Source organism: Hoplias malabaricus, chromosome 14 (genome assembly GCF_029633855.1).
Source record: "Hoplias malabaricus isolate fHopMal1 chromosome 14, fHopMal1.hap1, whole genome shotgun sequence".
Taxonomy (NCBI): Eukaryota; Metazoa; Chordata; class Actinopteri; order Characiformes; family Erythrinidae; genus Hoplias; species Hoplias malabaricus.
The window spans coordinates 27,933,399-27,958,747 of NC_089813.1; the positions used below are offsets into that span (position 1 = coordinate 27,933,399).

Consider the following 25,349-nt stretch of genomic DNA (forward strand, 5'->3'; position numbering starts at 1 on the left):
CTTAATGCCTGTTCATCTCTTCCTCACCGCTTTGTAAGTTTTCTTCTGGCCAGCATGTTTTGGTGCTCTGCCTGGATCAGCTCCCATCTCCACATGCATGGCATAGATAATGTCGAAGAAATCCTCCACCACTGCCACGCGCTTCAGAGAGCTGTCCTGCGACTGTCCACCATCGGAACACTGCAGACGGATGAGAAAAAAGGGAACAAATTTAGATACAGTTTAGAGAATAAGTATGAGCTCATAGCTTAAAATATGCATACTACAATCTACAAATTTGACCTAAATAAATAAAAAATACTATTATCTTCAGTGAACGCAGTTCTTTCTAAATGTCTAGTCAGTGTTTGGCACTGGGAGTGGTAACTTTAAAAATGTCCCTGGCATCCCCCTACAGTTGCAGAGTGCAATTAACTTTTACAAAAGGGTTAGGAGGCTTGGTTTCCTGCTTTTCTCCAAAAGATACATAATGCGGTTTCTGAAGTGCTAAGCAATGACAGAGGCTCTATTCTCCCTATTACAAGTCAATATAGCACCACAGTGATTTTGAAGTTGTAAGGTAAACTACTACATGGTGATCCCTTAAGTTATTTGTGTTTCTTTGAAGATTATAACATGTTGAATGTCTGTGTTCAAAATGGGTACACTTTAAATTAGCTAAATATTAAAGGTTATCTACAAACATTGAATGTTGCCTACTTGGATATGCAATGTTTTCTTACTGCAGCAATGTAATGGTGGGTAAACCATGTACCCCAGTGTACTCAGAAGTTGCTTAGCCAGCATCAGCATGCAGAGCCTTCAATACCAGGCAAATGAGCCATGATCACTATTATGACACATCACTGAATTCATCCTTCAGTTTACTCTCTGTTAGCAGCATATTTTGGGGTACACAAGCTCAGAAATAAAAATTTGTTTTAACTCTTTTAACTCTCCAAAGGCGTCCATATGTGGGGCTTAGCCATAGCAACATAACACAGTAACTATATGTCAAAACAAATAAAGAAAACATAAACATGCATCAACATTACAGCAACTTTTCAGGGACCATACTGTCTTAAATTTCAAAGTAAGCAGAGGCAAGTATAATTTATACCAGTATTTTATGGAGCACCTCTATTAATCAAGAACAAAAAAACTGAACCTCATTAAACATCCATGTAAAGATATTTAACTGGGTCATTTCTATGGTCTAGCATGCTTAAAAATTCACTTAACTGGCATATTTCATTCTTGGAATATCAACAAATAATTTTGTGAACTTTTTCATATGAGAGTGACAAGATAGTTTCCAAGTCGTTACTTAACCTGTAAAAGTTACTAAATAATCCATAGTAGTTACTGAGTAATCCATATTAGTTACTGAATCATCTAAACTGGGTGCTGAATTATACGTTGTAAGATGTAACTTATTCCTTTTTAATTCTACAAATGTATTATTCAGTATTAATTCTGAATTATTATTCATTGTTAGAAAACAAATTCATTGCTTATAGAAATGTAGAATTTAAGTTTAACCCACATATAATATGTGTTAGAAAGTTATTAACTAAATGAAAATCCTTAGAGGGTATTACCATGGTTTGGCATGTCGACAATGCCTTATTGAAGCGTGCTAAAGCAATGATACACAGCCTTGATCCATAGCTAATATCTAGCCCTATACAACACAAGGCGCCACAAGAAGAGGGTTTTTGTGTTGATGTGCAACTCAGTGAGATAGAAGAAGTGAGAGAGAGAGAGAGAGAGAGAGAGAGAGAGAGAGACAGAGATGGACGCAGACACAGAGAGAGACAGATAGAGAATGTTTTTTTTTTCTTTTTTTTTTCAGAAGCTTTCCCTGCAGCATTTTTTAAAAAAAACACCGTTCCGTGCAGCCCTTGAACACATGCACCCCACTGCCCCACCTCCCGCCACAGGCCCCTTTACAACCCTTCCTTCCGTGCTCCTGACCCCGTTGCCATGGCAACCCGCTCGCGCGCTCTCTCGGGCAGGTGCGTGGGGCAGCGGGTCATGTGACACCTGCTGAAACTCTGATCGCTACCGCTCCCCGGTCCCACACGGGCCTTGTTGTCACCTGTGGGTTTTTTTTCTTCTTCACTCTTCTTTTGTCATTTATTCTGTCTTTGTTCCCTCTCACATTCTATAATAACCTTTAATTTTCTCAAGTTTATTTTACTGCTATGTATTTACTTATTTCTCTCTCTTTTCATTTCTTGGCATCCATTGGTGCAATAAAGTATAGAGTATCTCCGCAATAAAGGCTATTGCTTCTGTTTAGTTATGGTAATGCCGATATTGTAAATACAATTTAAAATAGATGATGGTAGATAAAAAAAAAGAATAATATTTTATCTCCATAATTTTTTGCTTTATTTTTATATAAGACCTGCAGCAGGTGTGTGTGAGGAGCGTGGCCTCCTAAGACTGGTCCCCTGGACAACAGCATCACTATCTTCCCGCTCCTGCTCTCTCTTTTTTCCTCTCTTTCTTCCCCTCCCATCCCACCAGACGCCTTTCTTTTGTTCTCTCCCCATCCTCCTCTCCACTCTCCTGCCCCTACTTCATCCTCTCTCCTGGATATTTCCCCTTTTGCCGCTGCCTTCATCAATCCATCTTTTTATGTCTCTCTCTCTCTCTCTCTCTATCTATCTCTCTCTCGCTCTCTCTCTCTCTCTTTCTCTCTCTTTCCTTCTTTCGCTCCTCACTCCCGAGTGCCAGGTAATGAACGTTGCTATGGCAACTAAAACCAGCGCACAGAGCGGGCTCGCTTTAATCCGGCCCTCTCCAATCGTCCCTCCTGTGCATGTGCTTTTGCTCCTAATAATAATTATCACCCTTATTACATTCATATCAGTGAAAATACATGTGATTACACTTGTCCCCACCACAGCGTTCACTCCAGCTGAAAAAAATAGTGTCCATAAACCAAGAGCCTATGTGGTCCATCCTGGATACACCACAGTCTCTCTTTCTCTCAAGCCACAAGAAATCACTCCTCTAGGACACTATGTGATGCATACTTTTGCAGCCCTTTTGAGCAGAAAACTGTAGCTTTAGCTGTAGGGGAGGAGTGTGTGTGTGTGTGTGTGTATGGGTTTCAGCCCTAAGCCCTGACTCTCTCTGTCCTACAAACATCCCTCTCACAGCTTTACTGCTCCATTCCGGTTTTTCACACACATACACACACACTCACACACACAGTCCTTCACACTGCTCCCCACCCCAAGCTCCCATTCCCCAATTTGAGGGCACATCACAGGCTGGGATGAGAGCGTGTGTGACTAAACTAGGGCAGGGAGGTGGGAGGACCGCAGGCTGATGGCCGACAGGATCAGTGCCTCACCCCATCTCAAACCCTGGCCCACAGCACAAAAAACACACTTTGCTCTTGACAGGCCTTGCTCTGCAATCCAGAATTTCTCCTAGATATGGTGAAAAACAACTTACTTTACATGCAAACCGACCAACATCCAATCAACATCTTTGTGCTGTATATAGGCAGGATATATTTAAGCCATAAAAGACACTAAAGGGAGGAGGCTGGTTGAAAATGTAAGAGCAAGCTTGTAACGCATACAGAAAAAGACTCACCTTTCAACAAAAATCAGCTCTGTGATAAAGCCTATACATTGCTGTGGAGATATGCTCAGATGTATGCAAAAAGCCAGAATGGATCAGCAAAAAAAGGTCTTATATATATATATCATTAAATTCGAATACTAAAACCAACTATGCCATGGTTTTCATATTTTACTGGTGAGTTCTAATATGCTTTTGAAACATTAATTTTGGCATTCCCCATTCAGAGAAACAGAAGCTGTGTTTTGAGAAGAAATAACTGCCTGGTGGCATTACCAAGATGGCCGACCAACTGGACAGACTTCCCTATTATGACTTTGGCACTAGCACAAAAAGAAAATCTTGCTTACTTTTACATAAAACTGTTGAATACAGTTTCCTTTAAAGAAACGTTTTGCTGTTTTACATTTTTTATCCAGTGAGTGTACCTTTCCCCAAACAAATTATCACTGGAGTTGGCAAAAGCTGTATTTTCCATCAGACACCTTTAACTGATACACAGAAGGGTACAAAGACATGTGTGTAGCCAGACGGAATGCAACAGACAATATCCTGACACTTGTGGCCAGATTAACATTTATAGATATCCAGATATACACAGAACGCCTGAGGCTGAGACTAGCCAGGCCTCAGTCTCCCTTTAACTGCACTCTGCTAAACAAAGGCTATAGTTAGCGTGATAGCATTTATGCTTTAGACAAATATTGCCAATGATAACAATAATAATAAAACATTAATTCATTTGTTGTCCGTAACCACTTATCCAATTCAAGGTCGCGATAAGTCCGGAGCTTACCTGGATGCAAGGCAAGAACACACCCTGGAGGGGGGGCCATGGTGAAACACACTCACAAATTTACTCACACACTCACACCTAGGGACACTTTTGAGTTGCCAGTTCACCTACCAATATAGGTTTGGGCCATGGGAGGAAACAGGAGCACCCAGAGGAAACCCACTCAGACACATGGAGAACACACCAAACTCCTCACAGACCCACAGCAGGGTTCAATCCCACAAGCCCTGTACCCTGGAGCTGTGTGACTGCAACACCACCTGTTGCGCCTCTGTATATTGTCTTGGAATCGATAAGTGCTGGGTCATCAATGATTGCACAAACAGAACAATGCCCTTAATTAATGGACAAAGAGGGAAAACATTATAGATATTATTAAACGATACACTTATTTCAAAAGGTCGGTAAGGTGGTTCTGAAATTAATTTTTGTTTCATTTTTCATCATACAATAGCTATTTAAATACAACCCACGTCTACATCTGCAAGAGTTATTTGGCAATCCTTTGAACACACACTGGTGAAATGGCCTTCTTCTGTATGGTAAATAACCTATGGCTGCATTGGATGTCCCAGGGCACATTCTGGAGTTTGGTATAATCATGCTTGAAGCGCAGGTACTATCGCTAGCAATTATCTTTTCACTGTGTTTGGATTCACAGGTGGATGTTTTATTCTCTCAGTGGCATAACTGTGTGTGTTTAAACGGTGTATGTTTATGTTTAATCATTAAACTGCAGAACAGTGGGACACTGTGCATATGTCTATGTGTGTTTGTGTGTGTGTGCTTAAGTGTGTGCAAGTGTGTGTGTCTCAGAGGATAGCAGCTGCTCAGTGGGCCAGTGTGTGTGTGTGTGTGTGTGTCCGTACAAGGAATACATCACTTTATGGGGGACCAAAAACTCATTCACACTCTCACATTAGGCCAGTAGTACTTACATATAAGGTAAGGGTAATCCTCTATTAAAAGTCTACATAATTGCCCCAAAAAGCATTAAAATAATGTGCGTGGTTTTGTGTGTGTGTGTGTGTATATGTGGTTTCATCATCATCACATCATTTTAAAGAAGCACCATGAAATGTCAGCAGCAGCAATCAGCATTTCCCAGCTAAAGCTTCTCTCTCTCTCTCTCTCTCTCTCTCTCTCTCTCTCTCTTTCACCCTCCTTTTCCATCCTTCACCACACTGCCTCTCTCATTCTCTCTCTCTCTCTTTAAATCCTGCAAGCCGCTGCTTACTCCAGATGTGGCGTATTATTCATCCCTTCTATCCCCTCTCCTGCTCTCTATACCTCCTATTCTCTTTTTCGCTCTTTTTCACTCCCTCTATCTCTTGCTCTGCTTCTCTCTCTCTTTCTCCCTCTCTCTTTCCCCGTCCCGCTCCAAACAGCCCTGTTGCTAGGATACTGGAGGGGCTGATTCGGCAAGCGGCCGCCTCCGACCCCCCACCCCCCTTTGGCAGTCTCACAGATACACACACACACACACACACACACACACACACACACACACACACATATGTGCGCACACACACACACACGCACAGAGTGCACTGACTTACTGAACAGTCCTACATGGGCTAGGATGTGGGTTGGGGGGTGGGGGGCACACAGAGGCAGCTGGGTCGGTCACAAACACACATGTATAAATGCAGGCAAACACACATGCGGGCCAAAGAAAAAAGAGACCCGGCAAATATTTAAGATGAAAAGGGCAAAACAACTCATGCTGAGAGGATATGAACACAGCAAAGCGTCACAGCATGGAACAATACTCCACTACAGGCTGTCTGTCATACCCTCCCTATGCATAAACATCCTCATCATGCCCGCTGCAAAATGTAAGATCATGTGGCAATGCAGGCACGATGGAGAAATGCATCCTTAAGCTGCCGTTTGTGTCACCTTATGAAATGGGCGTGTCAAGGCTGGTTTGGAAGACTGTGAGGGAACAAATCCTCCACTGGCAAAGTAGCTTACTCACTAACTCTAAATAGTAAGAACACTTTTTGAAAATGACACAAAGAGTGTCCTTATTCTTGGCATTCCGGACTGGGTGAAGGTTTTACTATGAATGACCCCAAGGATGCGGCCAGATTTAGGTAGAACTGGCCACTGCCTTGCATCCTTTGTATAGACTAGGGCTCCAAATCATTTCTCAGCATCGTTTTAATGAGTAAATGAGCACATGTTGGTTTGAGTCACTAGACAAATCAATGTCACCGATTCAATGTAGGCCCCACTAACTGATTAAGTGAAGAGCTCTGAGAAGACATTTGAGCTGTTTTCATATGAATCTTTATTGAACCTACAAGGGAAATGTGTTATTTTCCTCCTAACAATGCCTTATAGCTAGGCCCTGGGGGCAGCACAGAATCACCAGCAGAGCTGAGTCACCCCAGAGCAGTGGGGGTTAAGTACTTTGCCCAAGAGAACAACCAGATGCATACAGTTAGTCCCAGGATTTCACCTGCATTATAATTGGACACTTAGACCCTTCGTTTTTAACATTTTCCACCAGTTAGTGCTGGGATCTAAACTCTCCAGGCCCTTGCCATTTTACCAGTTTGTGCATCATAATATCAATAAAGTTACTATATGAATAAACAAGGGCACACAATTTCTCACTTGTAAGATAATCAAGCAAAATATTAGTTTCCCTGTAGCAGTATTATAGTTAATAGTAACTGCAAATATGATCTACTTAAGACTTTACCTCACCCAATAAATGTATTGAATAGTGCTTTATCTCTCCACTGCTCCACAGTCCAGTGCTGGGGGCTTTATAACCCTTTAGCTGACATTTAGCATTGGGCCTGGTGACCTCCAGATCATCTGACTGCATGTTATGCTTTTCTATTGAGGTTATAAAACTGATCTGTGTTCACAAGTGCACCTCAAAGTTTTTGGTTTTAATTATGAGTGGTGCATCCCATGACACATTGCTTTACTGCCTTTCATGACCTTCAGAAACATGAATGATCATACAATCGCACATTGATAAATCAGTTTTTCACTTTGTGCAAGTGAAAACACATAGTAGGGGAAAGGTTGGGCTTGTACGGCTGCTGACGAATGAGAGAGCGAGCTGTCAGGCATGTAATGTATGTTTGAGATGGTGATGGCGAGGGGGAGCAAATTTCTTTGAGGGTGTGTGTGTGTGTCTGTGTGAGAGAGAGAGATAGAGACTGTGTCAACAGTGCAGTTTTCAGCACTGCATTCAGATTAGTTTGCTGCGAACATAACAACAGGTCATGTCCAGCCAGGCCATCAGCTGAGGAAATGGACCCAAATGGAAAAGGTCCACTTCTCTGTGAAAGGGGGAGTGCAATCTCCTTTTTTTCACCTATCATTATATGCTCTCCTCCCCTTTCCTCAGTTCATTCCTTTTCCCCCCTCCCTCTCACTGTTAGTTCATAAGCCCCCTTCATTAAATCCACATTACAGCTTTCTTTCCCTGTGTTGTTGTATGTCCTCTCCTCTCTTTCCCTCGGTTTCTGTCACTGCCTCCATCACCTTCTCTTTAACTTACCTGCTCCCTCACTTTCTCTCAGTCCTTCAACTCACTTTCTAAGCTTCTACTTGTTTCTCTCCCTCTTACATTCTCTAACCCTCTTATCTAACTTTCCTCTCCTCTTTATCACACTGTCGCCGTCTGTTCTCTACTTGACTCTCTTTGTTCTATTTTTCTTTTTCCTCCCCTTCTCTCTCCTAACCACTTTCTCTTCCCCTTTCGCTCTTTCGTTCACTCTCACTTCCCTTCTCAGTTTCTCTCTTTCGCTCCCTCTCATCCCCTTTGTTCTCTCTCCCTCTTCCACACATCTCTCTATAACTCTTTTTTTTGTTATTTTCCTGCTCCATGTCCATCTGTCTTTCTGTGTGAAAATGTTTTGACAGTTTCTATATCCTAAACTCTCACGCCACTCCTCCCTGTGTGTAACAGTCTTCCTTCCCCAGCAGGCTCTTCATTTCTAATATATACCACTATTATCACAGCTACCATCACACTTACATTCTACTCTAACTATTACTTACTTCCTCTCTCATTATCCTCTTATTGTAACGTTCATCTTCACTGTCAATTAAGCTCCTTTTAATGACACATCACTGTTATCTGAAATAGATCACCACACACGTATGCTTAGTGGAATCAACATGCTACATGTCATCTTGTTGAGGTTAGCAGAAACATTATAAAGGATGAAGACATGGCTCACTGGTTTAATTAAAGATTATTAAGAAAGTTTAGAACATTCATGTTTGGGAAAGTCCAAACCTTCAAAGAAAACAGCCAATCAGCTCACAGACTCAGTCTGGAGATATTTAAATGTACACCAACATTCATTCATTCATTCATTATCTGTAAGCGCTTATCCAGTTCAGGGTCGCGGTGGGTCCAGAGCCTACCTGGAATCATTGGGCGCAAGGCGGGAATACACCCTGGAGGGGGCTGTACACCAACATCACAAGCTGAAAATGATACATTTTTGTGTGCTGTTTGAGTCAAATCATAAACAACTTGTGCAAAGTGGGTCATATTTTACAAGTGATTTCAAACATGCTTATGAAGACATTTTGTGTATTTTTATGTGTATTTGTCTTAAAAAGTGCGGGGAAAACCGCTTGGGCACACTGCCAGGATCTCCACCAGGTAGACAGACTTCCCTACAAAGGCTTTGAAATTAGCCCAATGTTATTTTCAATACTGATGTTGGATGATTAGTTCTGGATCACAAACATCACTCCAAATCATCCCTTAAGTATTGGATGTTCCTCCATCAGCCCAGAGAACAGGGTCAGAGCTTCACAGGAGGACTTTATACACCTCTGACTGACTGGAATGAGTTCAGGCTTATGTGCAGCTGCTCCATAGCCTTTAAAGGGCCAAAGGTACCTTTGAAACTAATGCACATCACTCAACAGTAGGGCTGGTGTTTGGCATGTTTTGACAGCTTATAGTCTTCTTTATGTTGAGTTTTGTGTAACTGTGACTGGTCAGAAGTGGGTGCTCTCTAGTAAACACAGGGTACGCTAACACATTTCTGCTGCAATGCATGTTATCTCGTAGAAAATGACCAAAAATGGACGTGCACTTTATTGCACTTCTTCGTCTTTTGTCAGATTTCAATTGTTTCTCGACAAAATCTTAAACTAATGATGATTATGGAAAAAAGTGTGATCTATTGCTGTTTAATTGCTGCCTATAATTAAAGCTACAGTGTGTTACAACAACATATCACATATGTTATTAATATACAACATATATTAGAAATATCTCTTTTAGTCCCTTCACCACAAAATGTTGGAATCACGAGGCATTGGTTCGAAGACATGATTTTTCACCAGATTACAACAGGAAGGAAGACAATAAATACAATAAAAGTTCACGGAAAAAATTGATTGTTAAATCGATTATTAGTTACATCCTTTAGAACGTGTAGCAAAACCTAACAGATGCAAGAAGTGTGCTAATGAAATGTTAAAAAAAAAACATTTATCTGGCTTTTGTTGCGATCTGGCACAGCCTCTGTAATGCTAATAGCACGTGTTGAGATGTTGGTGGGGTCATGTGACCCTGATGTCATGGCGTAATTGCAGGGGGGACGGACAGCCGGAGAGACAGACAGGTCCACAAACGCTAATGAGAGACTGCAGCAGCTAATTATACACAGAGAGATGGTGAGGGAGAGATAGAGAGAGATAGAGAGAGAGAGAGAGAGAGAGAGAGAGAGAGAGAGAGAGAGAGAGAGAGAGAGAGTGTGAAGGGGGGTGAGAGTTATGGGGGTAGAGGGGGAGTGTGATGCTCTTTTGTCCCACTGCAGCATCCTCCCAGAATAGAGATGGATAAGGCTTTTATTCTCTCTCTTTCTCTCTCTCTCTTTTCCGTCTCACACACTGATCCGCTCAGCAAGCTCGACCGTAAGCTGGCAGCATGAACCGGGACTCTGTGTGTGTATGCGTGTGTGTGTGTGTGTGTGTGGCACTCTGTGTAGGTGTGCACATGCAAGCAAGCCTCTGTGTGCAGGTTTGTGTATTTGGAGCAGTGCTCCCTCTCTTTCTCTTTCTGTCTCTCTCTCACTCTGTCTCTCTGTCAGTCTCTCTCCCTCTCTTTCTCTCTGGCAGGAGGGAGGCCCTAGAGCCAGTTAAAAATGGTGTTAATTTCTCCTCCTATGGGAGAAAAGAACTGTCTCTCCATGGCAACAGAGAGAGGGTGCCGAGGGGAGGAGAAGCAGTGCAGCGCCATCAGCGACCCTCTCTCTCTCTCTCTCTCTCTCTCTCTTTCTCTCTCTCTCTTTCTCTCTCTCACTCTCACTCTCACTCTCTTTCTCTCTCTCTCACACACACACACATGCAACACATAGAAAAAGTAATACCCAAGCACAGTCCCATGGCATACTCATTGATAAATATTGAGAAAACACACATATTTATGCCTCCGCTCATGGGCAAATAAACCGTGAACACATAGAAGAAAATACTAACATAAAAACAAGAACCCATACCCACACTACAAATTGGCCACATACAGCATCAGGCACACACCTTGGATAACACATTGTCTCATTCTCCCACACACATCTACACAGCGATACTCCCATAGACTCCCATTTACACTTACACACTGAATGAACATTCACTAGTGTGCTACGTGGGCTTTCAAAAGCAACATTCAGGCTGTATAACAGAGGAGAGGAGAGGAGAGGAGAGGAGAGGAGAGGAGGAGAATTTAGGTGGAGGGAGAAAATGATAGGACAAAAGACTAGAGAAAGTGAGAGTAGAGGAGAAAAGAGTTGAGGAGAGGAGAGAGAAAAGTGAAGTAAGGAGACTAGAAGAGAGGAAGGGAAAAAGAGGAGTGGAGGAGAAAGGACAAATGAGGACAGGAGAGGAGAGGAGAAGCGAGACCCCATCAGATCACTCTAAACAAAAAAGCCTTCCTGAATAAGAGGCGTCTCACTTACAAAAGACAAGATTTGAAGTGGGTCAATCAAGCGTTGTGTGTGTGTGTGTGTGTGTGTGTGTGTGTGTGTGTGTGTGTGTGGGACAATCAGCATATATATTTTTAATTCTATAACATCTAAACACACCCTTCAAGCAGCAGCAAATTTAAAACCTTAGATGTTATCATTCATTCATTTTGTTTTAGGTTGTGCTATGTATTATGTAACATTTGTATTACTACATTTGTTGTGTGGTAAATAATATTGGTCTTATTTCCTATTTCATTTTGTAAGTGATTCAGACTATTTTTCTGTATGTTTCAGGATCACAATATGACAACAACTAGGCAACAGTATAAAGTCTGGTTTTCCTTCCATGCAAGTTATCCGCATGTACGCAGTAACATGTCATGAAAGTCAAATAAGAAAAAATCACCTCATCTTCTGTTTATAAAGCATCACATTTACACAGTTGTCATCCTTTACCATACCTACTGATATATGTCTGTTATGCTGTGTTCAATATCATGCCTATCAAAGTATGTTACGCCTGGATCATAAGCTTTAAAATAATTGCCATTATGCTAAATAAGGTAGGATTCAGATCTTTTACTGTGCAGAACTAATGTATCCAGAAACCTGTAAAGCCCTGTATATATCACACAACAAACAAGTGCGCATTAGATGATTTACGTTTGATATATTCACTTAGGTTGTATGTGTAGAATAAAAGCTTACAGATATACAGGCCTGATCGGAACAGAACTGATCAGCAGGGTTTTCATCAGCCAATCAATTTCATCAGTCAGTCAGTAATCATATAAATAGAGCTAACATTTTTATTTTAATATTCACTCTGCGGATGCTCTGACCTGAAGTTGAGTGTGGAAGATTAAATCTAGCCCTAACACTAGGCATGATCCTCATTCAGCACAAAAAACATGTCAACACAAAATCTGCACTTACTGAACTTAACTCTTATCACAATGTTGCTAACAATCATTGGTGTACCACCAAAATATAGTATCAATAAATCGCCTATAAGACACCAATAAAATATTGTATGACTGAAAAAGTTTAATTTCAATCTTTTAAAATGGGTCTAAATATATTTGTATATATATATTTAGTAGCTGATAGATGAGTCTAATGTGTAAACAGCCCTCTAGTTGCAAATGCACTATGCAAAACTGTTGGCTTTTATGTAAATGATTGGTAAATGAAAGAACTACTATTACAATGCTAGCTATATTAAAAATGGATGATTGATCTTCATTCCAATTTTACGCACATGGTTCAGTCACTTATCATAATGAAATTTCAACAGTTTCTATTTGTTTTGAGAGTTTCTTCCTCAGAAGATGCTAATAACGCTAACAGGTAGCTAGCTTCAGTTTGTTTATATGTCTCACAGAGAGAGATACAAAGTGACAGATAAGAGAGAAAGAGTTATGTGAGAGATCAGAGTCCTGTGGAATAGATGTAGCTGTCCGTGCGTGTTTTGCATTTGCAGGACTGGAACCCTGAGCCCCGAGGCAGACGTCTCACTCTGACTCCAGACTGCTATTGTGGTTAACCATCTGTTAAAAATGCTTGACAGGGTTTTATTCACCAGGGTATGAACAGTATCGTGGAGCAAAAAAGGGTCAGGGAAAACTGTGTGTAATATCACTATCAGTATATTAGTAAAAATGATGCCTAGGGCATCAAATGGGTCAGGGCTGTCACTGGCTATCAGCGATCACATAGATATTTATGAGCAGACAGGGCCTTTCTGACCTTCTTTGTCATCTTCAAAAGAGTTTGTGTAGAGAGAAAATTACTTTTTCAAGGTTAAAAATGAATGTTGTAAAAACAAAGTTTTTTAAATAAAATAATATATAAATAAAATAAAAACACTTTAATAAAGGAAAAATGTAATATTGGGTTATCACAACAAATCTTGCTAAGAGGAAAGAATCATTTACTGATAAGACAGCTTGAGTTCTTGAATAACAGATCAAATCATCAGTACTGAAACACTGAAATACTGAAATTACTACATGGACAAAAGACCAAGATGTAAGATAAGTCCTTGTGAGTCTGTTTTAGCTCATCGCTATTATTCATTCAACACCAAGCCCTACCAATTTCCACCCATTTTATTTTTTAAATAAATGAATCATGGCTGATTCATGACTGAACAACTCATTCATAAATGTGCCCCTGATGTGTGCTACTAATTGATTGTATAATACCAGTTTTGTCTATAATCTGCCTCTAACCCTGCCTGTCTATTGACAGTCCAGAGCCATTTGTAAGTATATGTTCTATGTTTCTATGTAAAGATATTTAGTGTCTTTTTAGTACCTTTTAAGATATTAATGACACATTTCCAGAGTATCAAAACTTATTAACACATATCTAACGGTTGTATGATGCTATGTATCATCCAACCCTTACATTTTGGATACTCTATGTTTGATGAGAGTTGGCTGTGCAGGCCTATTGACTTTCGAGAAGTCACTACTGAATCATGATGAGATAAACACAGGTTAGTGTCTCTTAACAGGTATATGATAATGAAGTGCAAAAAAGGACAAATTTAATGAGTGTACTTCAACAGCACACCTATGGTCTGTGTGCTATTGCCATGGGCCAGAGCTGTGAGACATCACACTCTTAGTGCACACACACACACACACACACACACACAAACACAAACATACACACACACACGGTTAAGGATATTTCTGTTTCTGTTGGCATGGAAACAAAAAGCCATCATTGTCCTTAATTTAAGTCTTTCAGCAGTTTCAGACCCCCCAAAACAAAACAAACCAAAACAAATGATCTAACTAAACCAATTTAAAGGTTTGTTGTGGTTTGTGTGGGTTCAGTTGCTCATATGCAGTGAGTGGGATAGTGAATGAGTGTATGGTTTAGTGTTCAGCACAAGTATGGCACTGCCTGGATAGTAAGTCTTAAATAAATAAACCATATATTTGGCTATGGTACAGAGGACCATTGCTGGAATATTTTAGCATAACAGTTATGTCATTGTCCTGTCAAATGTATGAATGTGTGCATAGTATCCACTTTAACTTGTGTATTGTATGTATTTTGTAGCATACACATAAATTACAACAAAGATCAGCAAGCTTAAAGATAAGTACATTAGAGTGTCATTTATAATGTTTATACTCTGTAAATGGGAGGCAACAATGAGAATTGTGGGCTGATGCTGATACTTACCATATTTTATATAAATATCTTTTGAGGCCAATAATCATAAAAATACATAAAAATGTAAATAATGTAGAAATTGAGACTATGGCCCTGGTCCATAGCTCATTTGTTCTTCTCCTATTTCTTGATATGTTTCATTAGCAATCAATGCCGTGTAAATATTTTTAACAGCTTGTACATGTGCACAAACAAGGACTCGTGGGACATTTTTGTCTGACAACAAATGTAGCAAGACACTATAATAAATGTACAGTACACATCCTCCTGTCACAGTATATGATCAGGACAATGGATTGTGCTTTGTGCATTACAAAACACAGAACTGCCAGGTGTTGTGCCAGATGTGAAAAGCTGTATGTCTATCTGTCCACTTATGGTCACACCAAATGAGACAGATGTCAATATCAAGCGTGAACAGTGCCTAAATGCATTTGGTTTCCAACATGGAAAAAAAGTTAATGTGTATTTAATTTGCACAGTATGCCAGCATCAACCAAATGTTTATCTCTTTGCATAGTTGGTTTGAAATATCTGTCAGATTCTAAATATTCATCTGCTGCTGAGCATTTAGGCCAAAAACCTGCTGTGCATCTCTTTCTATTATATAACAGTATAATATTTACATATATGGATGGCACTTGGCAGATGTTCTTATCCAGAGCAATTTGCAATTCTAATCTCATTACAGACGTAGGCAAATGTAATATTAGGCATCTTGCCCAAGGACTTATTGGTAAAATATATTGGTGTGTTTACCATATTGAACCCTAGTCTTTGCGTAGAAGGCAGCAGTGTTATCCACTATGCTACACCTACCACTAAAATAGTAGCAAAAGTAAATATCTGAATTTATTTTTATAATTCTTCAAGAATGCTATGAAATTTCTCTAGTATTACTAGATCTTGTCCGTAAGGGTATGTAAGTTGGGATTATGGATATGATTAGTGATTCTGGGATTGGAAGTGTGTGTGTGTGTGTACAATTGCAAGCACACGATGATGCACGCTCTTCCTCTCAGTGTTCTAATCAGGGCATAATGAGAGATTAACGAGGTTGCACCCCCACACTGGAGACTGAGAGAGAGTCTTCCTGATAGTCTGGAGAGAGAGAGAGAGAGAGAGAGAGAGAGAGAGAGAAAGAGAGAGAGAAAGAGAGAGAGAGAGAGAGAGAGAGAGAAGAGAGAGAGAGAGAGAGAGAGAGAGAGAGAGAGAGAGAGAGAGAGAGAGAGAGAGAGAGAGAGAGAGAGAGAGAGAAATAGAGAGAGAGTATAGAATACTGATGAAATGCAGGGACTGGAAGGGAGATGCTAAACGGAAACGCTCTCAGAGCTGAAAAAGAGTGTGATGTCCCACAAGTGGATCCAGCAGCACTTGTTACAAAGTCTATATGAGGCTAGTCACACAATGAGAAATGCATATTTAATGATTTTATGAATGATCTGTGCCTCATCTTCTCTACTTGAAGCACCAGAAGCACTGCCAGAACATCACTTAGCTAGTCCATGATGCTCCGCTACTCTCTCATTCTGTCTCGCTTCCTTCACTTTTTCTTTCCTCTCTAGTTTTTCTATCCCTCTACCTATGTACTCCACATGCACACAGACAAATGATACTAAATAAAGATGGAAGCCCTGGTTTGGCCATTTCTCTCTTGCACATTATACATTCATTCGTTATCTGTAACCACTTATCCAAATAATAATGCACAAAAGTCATTAATGCACTCTTATAGATCCATATTCATAGCAAACTTTAGCATCAACTTGTTATTGCCATCTGATATTTTTTGCAGCAATTAGACAGAAATTTCTCACATTTTTACTTTTCCTTTGCCTTTATGAGACCACAGTGTCTTTCTTTTATTTTACTCTCTGTCATTTCCCCTGTCCTCCTGCCACCATCCAGCCTCACTCATATTTTCTGCCATTACCCATCCTCCTCTGTGGCCTCAGTGAGCCCCTATTGCTCTGCTGCCACCCCCCCTGCCCCACCTGCCTCTATCTCTAGTGGTGAAACTTGGCACACCCAGGGAGCAGCTGCATAACAAGGGGCTTTCTCGACCCGCCCCGCTATGTGCCACTCAGCGCTGGAGTTCCAGACCAAGCCACCAAGGCCCAATGAGCCCCTCTCACCAAGAGAGGGGGTGGGGTAAGAGTCAGAGGAAGTGGAAGTATGGGGAGTATTGTGTGTGTGTGTGTGTGTGTGTTGGGGGGCATTTGTGGTGACAGGAGGGTGTGCAGTTAGGAGATTTCATGTCGTGTGGAGATGCAGAGATATCTATGAATTGGACATCTTACAGCAATAAGAAAATCTTTCCTAACTTTATAATGCTATACCAAATAATTCCATTTCCATTGATCTATATATCACTAAATGTTAAAATGTTCACACAATTGTCCATTCAACATGAATGCATCATATGACAACACGATACATATGACATTTTAAAATGAACACTTGAAAAGAAAACAATGAAAAGAAACCAGATCAGTTCAGTTCTACTCCTACAGGGATGGCTTAAAGTAGGAAAACACCTGGAAAATGATGTATAATGAAAGTATGTTGTAAGCGTTTTGGGTACATATGTAAAAGTGGGCTGGTTGAGGTTTTTCTGCTGCTAGATTTTTAATGTACACGAAAACCAAATAGCCAACATTACTATTAGAAGGTCAAATATAACACATCAATTTATTACACATCAGTGGATTGTTTTACTGCTGCTGGGGGATTCCCAGTGAGGTAATGAAATCTCTGTTAAGTATTGTAGTGAGACTGAGAATGCCCCTAAAATCTTGGAGTTTACGTTTGCTTATTTTGGGTTTTGACACCCTAGTAAAGGTTTTCTCTATGTTTTAGGTGTACAAATAAGTTTTAAAGCGTTTTTGTGTAATGTACAATTGTACTTAAAAATTCCAAACATTTCCCTACTTTTTAGCCTTTTTATGGCAACTTAAATCTTTATTTCACAATTGTAATCAAAAGTCACTTCTAATAAAATTCATAAGATGTTTCCTCACCATTTGCTACCTCTCCAGTCTTTTTGCATGCCCAAAACAAGTTGAATGTGTTTACGAAGCCCCAGTGTATGGTAAATGAATGAAAAAAAAATCTGGCTCAGTCTGGTATGCTAGTTTTACACAACTAAGAGAACTTCAAATGTTGAAAAGCATAAACCGAAACGAGGATTGCTCTATTCCTGCTCTTTAGGTGGTTAATAACTTTGTTTTGCCGTTTCAGATCACTTAAGGTGAAAATGTCTCCAAATTTGTGAGACAATTAACTACATAACCGAAAGTGCTACAAAACTAAACAACTCAAGTTACAAATGAGTTTCTGTGGTAATTCAAACACTGAATAAAAACTTACAGACAAGTTATACTTCAGCCACTTACAAACAACAGTCGTTATTTTCCCCTCAAACATACTGTTCCTCCTTAAAAGACGCAGAGGTATGAGCTGCGTTTCCCCACAATTCTCTTTAAACGTTTTAAAAAGGACAATTGTTATTTTAAGATATTAATTTAAATTAAGTGTTAATTCACGAATACTAACACTGAAATCAACATCTTTGAATTGTCTAAACCAAAGCTCGCATACTTTTGAATACAGTATTAACCCCAAGAACAGAACAAATCTATCCACATGTTTTTGCAGGGCTTTTTCATTGATGGAACTTATACAAATGCAGTGACGAATATATTCTTTGTGCTTATCATTTTAAACTACTATTAGGTTATGTTTGTTGAATAAAAAAGATAATTGTCAATTTTTAACAGTACACAACACAGACATAAAATGGCAAAAGAGCAGGAGAATGTTTAAATTACACCTATGTTACACAAATGTACACATGAAAATAATAACATTTTGTTGTAACTAAACTTGGTGATGCTATGAACAGCATTATAATGAACAGAAAAGGAAGTAAACTGAGAGATTGCAGTAAGAGGTATGTTCACTTGAAATGTTATCTGACACAGGCATGGAGTGTATCTGGGCTGTTCTGCCATTGGTTGGCAGCAGAACAGGAAACGCATGCTCACGCTTACTCTACATATTTCAAAAACACAAATGCAGAATACATCTAAATCCATACAATATAAATACCCATTATGCAGTGAAACACTTCTAAAGTGTAAATTTGCATGGCCAGCACTGAGCTGACACTTCATAACAAAAACCTTCCTTGTCTCTTAGTACTGTAACTTCATCTACTTCCCTGTAGCTTTCCAATTATTCAGTTCTGTTTGCTATTCTCCCTTTGTTTGTAGTTTAATGTGCTCATGCAGAGCTGGTCGGAGGGGGGGATCTCCTACTGTTCCGGTTATTAATGAGCTAATAAAAATGATGTGAACAAAGTCTCACTCTGTGTGGATTGCTTTACTTCCTCTAGAAGAGTCTGCTTTCTGCCTCTGTCTGTCATGCTGACTGCTGGGGAAGATGTAGGCCCCTGCATGAGGCCATAATAGAGGAAGTTACCTCTGGGTCGCTGCCAGGTTTACGCTATGGGCTTTTTGAGGAAGATTTCAGTTGGGCTAACCCTTCACTGTGTCATAAGATATAAGGGGAAGTAAAGTGAATCACAAGCTCTCTGCTTTCATTAGGGCAGTCTTTAGAAATGGAGTTTATATTTCAGTGTCCCTCCAGATAATTTTCATTAATTTTTGGGATCATCGATTCAAGTTTTCATTTCCTAAAGATCTTTCAGCCTGGTTCTTTAAATAATGCTAGGTTTCTTAGATTTTCAGGCTTACGAATTAAAGTGAAACAAAGTGTTCTTTGGGGAGACAGCTTAAAAGAACAATCTTTGGATCTACTAAATTCAGTAGATCTGTAATGGAACTAATCACTAACCTAATCACTGTCTGCTGCACTGTTAATTATAACAAACAATAATTTCTACACTTTTTACGTTGTAAAACAACAGAAATCCTGTTTACACAAAAACACACTTGTAATTACTTTTTAATGAGTTGTTTCAAATGCCTCCTTTTGCAACGTGCATATACAGTGACACACAGCAAAAAAGATGTACTTCTACTACTACTGTATTCGTCCAATGTAAAAGGCTGAATTAGTTAGCACAGGAGTTGGTGTGCACCACCATTGTATACCTCTGGACTGTTTGTATGTCTTTATGTGCTTTTTCCATCAGCAATCATTCTTTTAAAGTTGAAAAACACAAATAAGTAGTTCTTTAAAGAACCACTGAAAGGTAGTTGGTTCTTCAATGGCATTGATCCAGATGACCACTCATAATAATTTCTCTTGTAAGTGTCCTTTAGTTGACCAGGCATTTTTTCTACTTTAACCTTTTGTATTAGTGTTGGTATGTTTCATTCACTAATTCTTATGCCTGTTTCCCATTTGACAAACTCACTCGTCTGTGTGATTGACAGTGCCTTTTCATGGCTGAGATGTAGCTTATGCATCATCCACTGACAGGGCGGTGTATTAGAGCGCATCACACCGTGGCTCCGCACCGGGACGGAATGATTGATGAAGTGTTAAACAAATTGGGGCATTAAGGAGGTCTCAGTGGTGCTACAATAATGCCTCTGAATGGCAGTAGTGTACACACAGCGATTGGATCAGCAGATTTCAAGTGGTGAGTAGACACAGACCAGCGTGTGCCTTTTATATGGATCAATATGGCTGGATAGGTGACATATTCTACAGGTGGAAGATGTACACACCTGCTGCAGAGAACAGGCTGTAAATATGCACAAGAATTATTAGTTTGAAATGTGCATTCATTTATTCAATACTCATTTGCAAAATGCAAATAAAATACACCAATTTTACCAATCTGCTCCCTTCTTATCCAGCAGTTTTCCTGGATGAAGGCAGAGAGGATCAGAGGGTTGTCATTTGGGAATCATTTCTGTTTGAGAGGTACCCGTGGATACAATCATTCAGTGTGGTCAAACGCTCCAAGCTCCGGGCAGTTTGACTCATCCCATCTGTGTGCGTAGGGTTAACAGTTGTAGGAGATGTTACAATGTTCAGAGTTATGCTCGATTTCTCCTTAATAGTCGCTTATAAATTAAAATCACGTCTGGAGCCGCCTCTCTCAGGAGCTGTCAGACGGTTGCATAGCAATTATCTACTAACAAGGATTTATCTACGCTAATGTAGTTTTTCGTATATTCCAAAAAAAAAAGAGGGAATGGTGAAAGGGTTCAACAAAAGGGGTTCGCTCACACATATTTCATCTCCTCTTTAACACGCTTTGAATGGTTAGTAACAAAATTCTAACGCTATTTAACATTTACTCTGTCAGGATAAGCATGTGTGCGTTTTTCCCTCTGACTGAACAGTCATTAAACACTACTACTGTGGTTATTGTTCCTAATCTGTGTGTTTATTTGTGTGGCAAGGCACATAGGGGGAGTTGGTCCCACCTGCTCGTCAGGATGAGGTCTGTTAGCAGGTTCCCCTCAGGGCACTAGCTGCACAAAATGGTGGCTGTTCCTCTCACTCTGGACCACAGTGGCAATTTGGCATTGTGCTCTACAGTGGGGGAGTGGAGCAGTGGATCACTACCAGTATCAGGGAGGATAGATGGCTAATTGTCTTCATTTGGATTAACAATATGGGCAATACATACATATTAGGGTTAGCTGATGTTGAAAAAAATGGCTTTTGGAGACAATGACCCAGAGATGTTATTATTATTAGTATTATTATTACAAACACATCTATTTTTGCATGAATATAAGGTACCAGGTAACACTGAATGTCAATCTTAAACCAGTGTTTAGGGAATCTTGTTCCACAGTAGCAAAGTACACAATTATAAATAAACAGTTGGATAAAATACCAGTTGTGGCTGCACTTCCCTGTACCTACTGCCCAGATACATTTGCAAACTAAGCAGCAAACCAGCCTGATATTAATTCACTCCATTTTCAATATCATAAAAGCCAACACATTTACATATTTCTGCTTAGTCCATCTACAGTTGTCTAGCTGCACCCTTTACCACATTAGAGTTATAAGGAGTGTTTCAGCGCAGACAGCTACTAAATGAGGGGCGACTCAGAGCAGTCAATCAAAAGAGTGAACATTTACCTACATACATACATCTTAAAGGAGCTTTGTGCAATTTAGAGAAAGAGAGGCTGAAAAAAGTCATCTTAACATACACCTCTTTTTGTCTTTAACCCCAACAGCGAGAAAATAATTAAAATAGGAAATGGTCCCTGAGTAACTGTGTTAATTTGTGGTTTAAGTGTGAATGTTGTTGAACTTATTAATATTGCAGCAAAAAATCCAAGCAAAACCAATGGCGTAGATTTGCTCTTGGCATTGGTGGGGACCTATGGATCTACCTATGACTTACACATTTCTTTGAAAAATAGCTCCTTTTGTCCACCATCTTCTTTTTTGCTGCCATCCTCACTTGTTTTTGACACCCATGTGTCATCCACGTTGTACCTGAGTCTTGCACATTAAGTCTTGTATGTGACTGGAGAGTTTTCCTTCCGGTTTTGGTGCTGCTAACAACCAAACATAGCTACAGAGTCTCACATGATAGCAAGGAAATACACAGCCAATCATACTGGCCATATGTGTTATGGGGAAGTAGGACTCGAGTAGAGAACATGATTTAACCCTTTCTGCAACTCTAGATTAATGAGACGTTGACAGGCTTTTTTTTTTTTTTTAATTATTGGAATGGACAATTCAATAATCACTTGATATTGGTGGGGACATGTCACCTCCATCCATGCTAATTCTACACATTTGAGCAAAACCAATCCAGTACAGGTTTTTTGTTTAAAAGCAAAAAAACAAAAGGGAAAGAAAAGCTATTTAAGCATATTTATATCCACACCAACCATTCAAATCATTCCCTGTCACTAAATGGGATCACTAAAGCCCTTATGGGATTGGAGTGATATATCAAGGGGACGTTTCTAATGAAATATTTTACATGTGTCTATAGTGATGAAACTCATGCATTTGTATGACATTATAATGACTACAGAATGGGTGGGTTTATAGTGTACTGTATTTTCTATCAATCAGGATTTTTTTTTTAAGGTGATCATAAGCCTGGACCTCTCTTTTCTCATTGAATTTATTTTCTTTTTCCTCCGGATAATGCTTTCCCATGTAGTTTATGGAGGGGTAGATTTACCATCCAGACCAAGTAAATATCTAGTTCAGTCATTGTTCATAAGCATCCATTTTTGTATTTGGCGATTCGAGAGGGTCTCTGGTAGATCTGCGCTCTAAGCGACTAAAAACAGGAAGTAGCAGTGCTCCAAAATCTTTATTGTTTCAGTTGACATTTGCCTGGAACATTGTATTCGGACGGCACTAATGATCAGTGCTGAGTTTCCTCAAGGAAAGAGCAAGATAAACACAGACCTGGCTGATCTGGATGGGAATAAAATCACAGACTAGCACCTATAAAATAGGAAATCACCCCAGGATCCCAGGTAAATTTAATCCCATTCAGCTAGAGCTTAAGGATCTCTTGTTTTGACAAAAGCCAACTTCTCCCAGTCCTGGGATGGTTGGAAGAAGCGCCGCCCCGCCTCGCGTGTGCGCTGCACAACAGAGCAGGTAGGTTACCAGGGCAACGAGGCCCCGCCCTCCTCGCGCAGGACAATGCAAGCGGTGGCTCGCGCTTCAGCTAACAGTGTGCGCGGTCCCGATCTCACAAATCGCTAAATATCTGAACACGGCCATTGCGGTCGCACGCAATAAAGCACACGCTTCACGAGCCGCTGAGAGCGTGAAGAGGTCAGAGAGGTCAGTGTATTAGTGGAGCAGCTTGTTGATTGACGGAAGGGGGGGGGGGGGGGGGGGGGGGGGGCGACTGTGTGACGTGCCCACTAGAGAAGGGGAGTGCACGCGACACTCAAACGCTCCGAGACCAAGGTCCTTGCCACTGTGCGTGAACATAAAACAAGCACATTTGACAACATACTACACTTAGGTCTATGTTCTGTTTCTCATTCCGTATAAGTTTATTCCTTTTGTGTGTGCGCACGCCTATAATGCACATAGATAGACAGCTCCCTGAATAAAAGGATATTGTGTCTTATCAGAAAATATACCCATCACGTTTGAACATCCTTCTATTATCAGTCATCAGAGAAGTTGCGTTTTAGATCCGGAAAGAATTACCATTACAAACACATTTAAATTATGTTATTCTGTATACTTTTGTACAGTCATATATTCCATATAATTCAAGTGGGACCGCTGGACGGGATGGATGCACTGCTAGAACAACAGCCCCCCCCCCACCCCCCCACCCCAACATCTGGCAAAGGGAGCGCTCACCACGCGCAACACGCACAAATTGACAAAGCACAAACACAAATACGTATTTAATTATTTGTTCGGTCCAACATAGCATTCACGAATGCGCGTGCCGTTCCATTGACAGGACGACTCGCGTGCCCTCTGGGGCGCAAGAGCGTTACTATACGCGGCCCGGGACTGGCACGCGGCTCCGCGCGTTGCTATGGCAGCTCGGTCTCGGAGCGCGAGCGAAGCAAGGGACGTGGCGCTTCGCTCCAATAAACTCCCGAACTAAAAAACTGACCTGACCACACAGTAGGGAGACCGTGTGACTGACCGAGTGACTGACTGACTCACTCAGAGCGAGTTTTCAGAATACACCCACACACACATGCACGCGCACTTTTACCGTGGACTTGACGGGCACGTAGAGCACGGGCTTCCCCGGAGCGGTCCCTTTCTTGTTGTGTTCTCCCAGGACGCTGCCTCCTCCGCCACCTCCTCCGCCGCCGCCGCCGCCGCTGCTGCTGTTCCCGACCTGGAAGCCTTTAGACTTCACCCAGAACTTGAATTTGGCGTTAATGTGGCTGTTGTCCACGTACACACCGCTGTCCGCCTCTTCGCTCTGCAGCAGCGTCTGCATGATCTTGTTGTATTTCCTGCGTGTGACTGTCTTGGTCTTGCCCGAGTCTCCGTATGTGCGGAGGCACCACTCCTGAAATTCGCTGAACATTTCCGCCTCCAACACCACGGGACTCCGGCTCCGTTTGCTGGGCTCTGCCGCCGCGCACGCTTTCTTCGCTGCCATCAGCCGCGCTGCTGCTGCTCTTCTTCCTCTTCTTGTCAGACTTATTTTTGTTCTCTTCTTCTTCTGGGTGCTCGTCTCCGCGCGGCGCGTCCTTCTTTTCTCCGAAAACGGGAACAATAAAAACAATCGCCGAAAGAGTCCAACTCGAACCCTAAGCCCTATGCTGAGATGACAGCACTCTCTCCTTTCCTCTCTTCTCCTCTCCCCTCCTCTGGTCCCCGTCCCACTAACAGGAGACCACCACGCTCAGTACATCGACCACCCTCTGCTAACAGACTGGGAGCACGAGCGTGAGAAAGAGACTGCGTGTGAGAGAGTGTGTATTGGTTTGAGGGGAAGCCGCACACCTGTTAGCATAGCAGCCTCGCCTCGCCTCTCTGTCCCAGACCACCACGGCTAACGTCCCTCTCTCTCTCTCTCTCTCTCTCTCTCTCTCTCTCTCTCACACACACACACACACACACACACACACACTGGTCTCTCGGTACTTGTGAGGACTGACAGTGGCTTCTGTATCACTGTAGCAAACTAAACAGTACATAAACATAGCCCTGACGTGACAACAGCTGATTCTTAAAAAAATATATATGTAACAGCAAATTTTCAATCATGGACTAACATGGTGCCCATCAGTACTGAATCTCAAATTGTGGTGTTTTTGTGAGGATATCATGTCCTCACAGTGATAGCAAAACAAGTAAACAAACACATACAAGGTGGTTTGGCTTGTGGT

The 25,349-nt window shown here is 41.0% G+C and overlaps 1 protein-coding gene across 1 annotated transcript in view; it reads right to left on the minus strand.

The window, feature by feature from the left end:
• Window positions 1-24,616, minus strand: part of nol4la (nucleolar protein 4-like a) — a 65,765-nt gene extending 41,149 nt beyond the window's left edge. The window contains exons 1-2 of the mRNA XM_066644499.1: window positions 24,218-24,616; window positions 28-180 (exon numbers count right to left, since the gene is read on the minus strand). Coding sequence (XP_066500596.1) covers window positions 28-180; window positions 24,218-24,616 — 552 coding nt within the window. The remainder of the gene's footprint in view (window positions 1-27; window positions 181-24,217) is intronic.
• Between the last annotated feature and the right edge of the window lie 733 nt (window positions 24,617-25,349).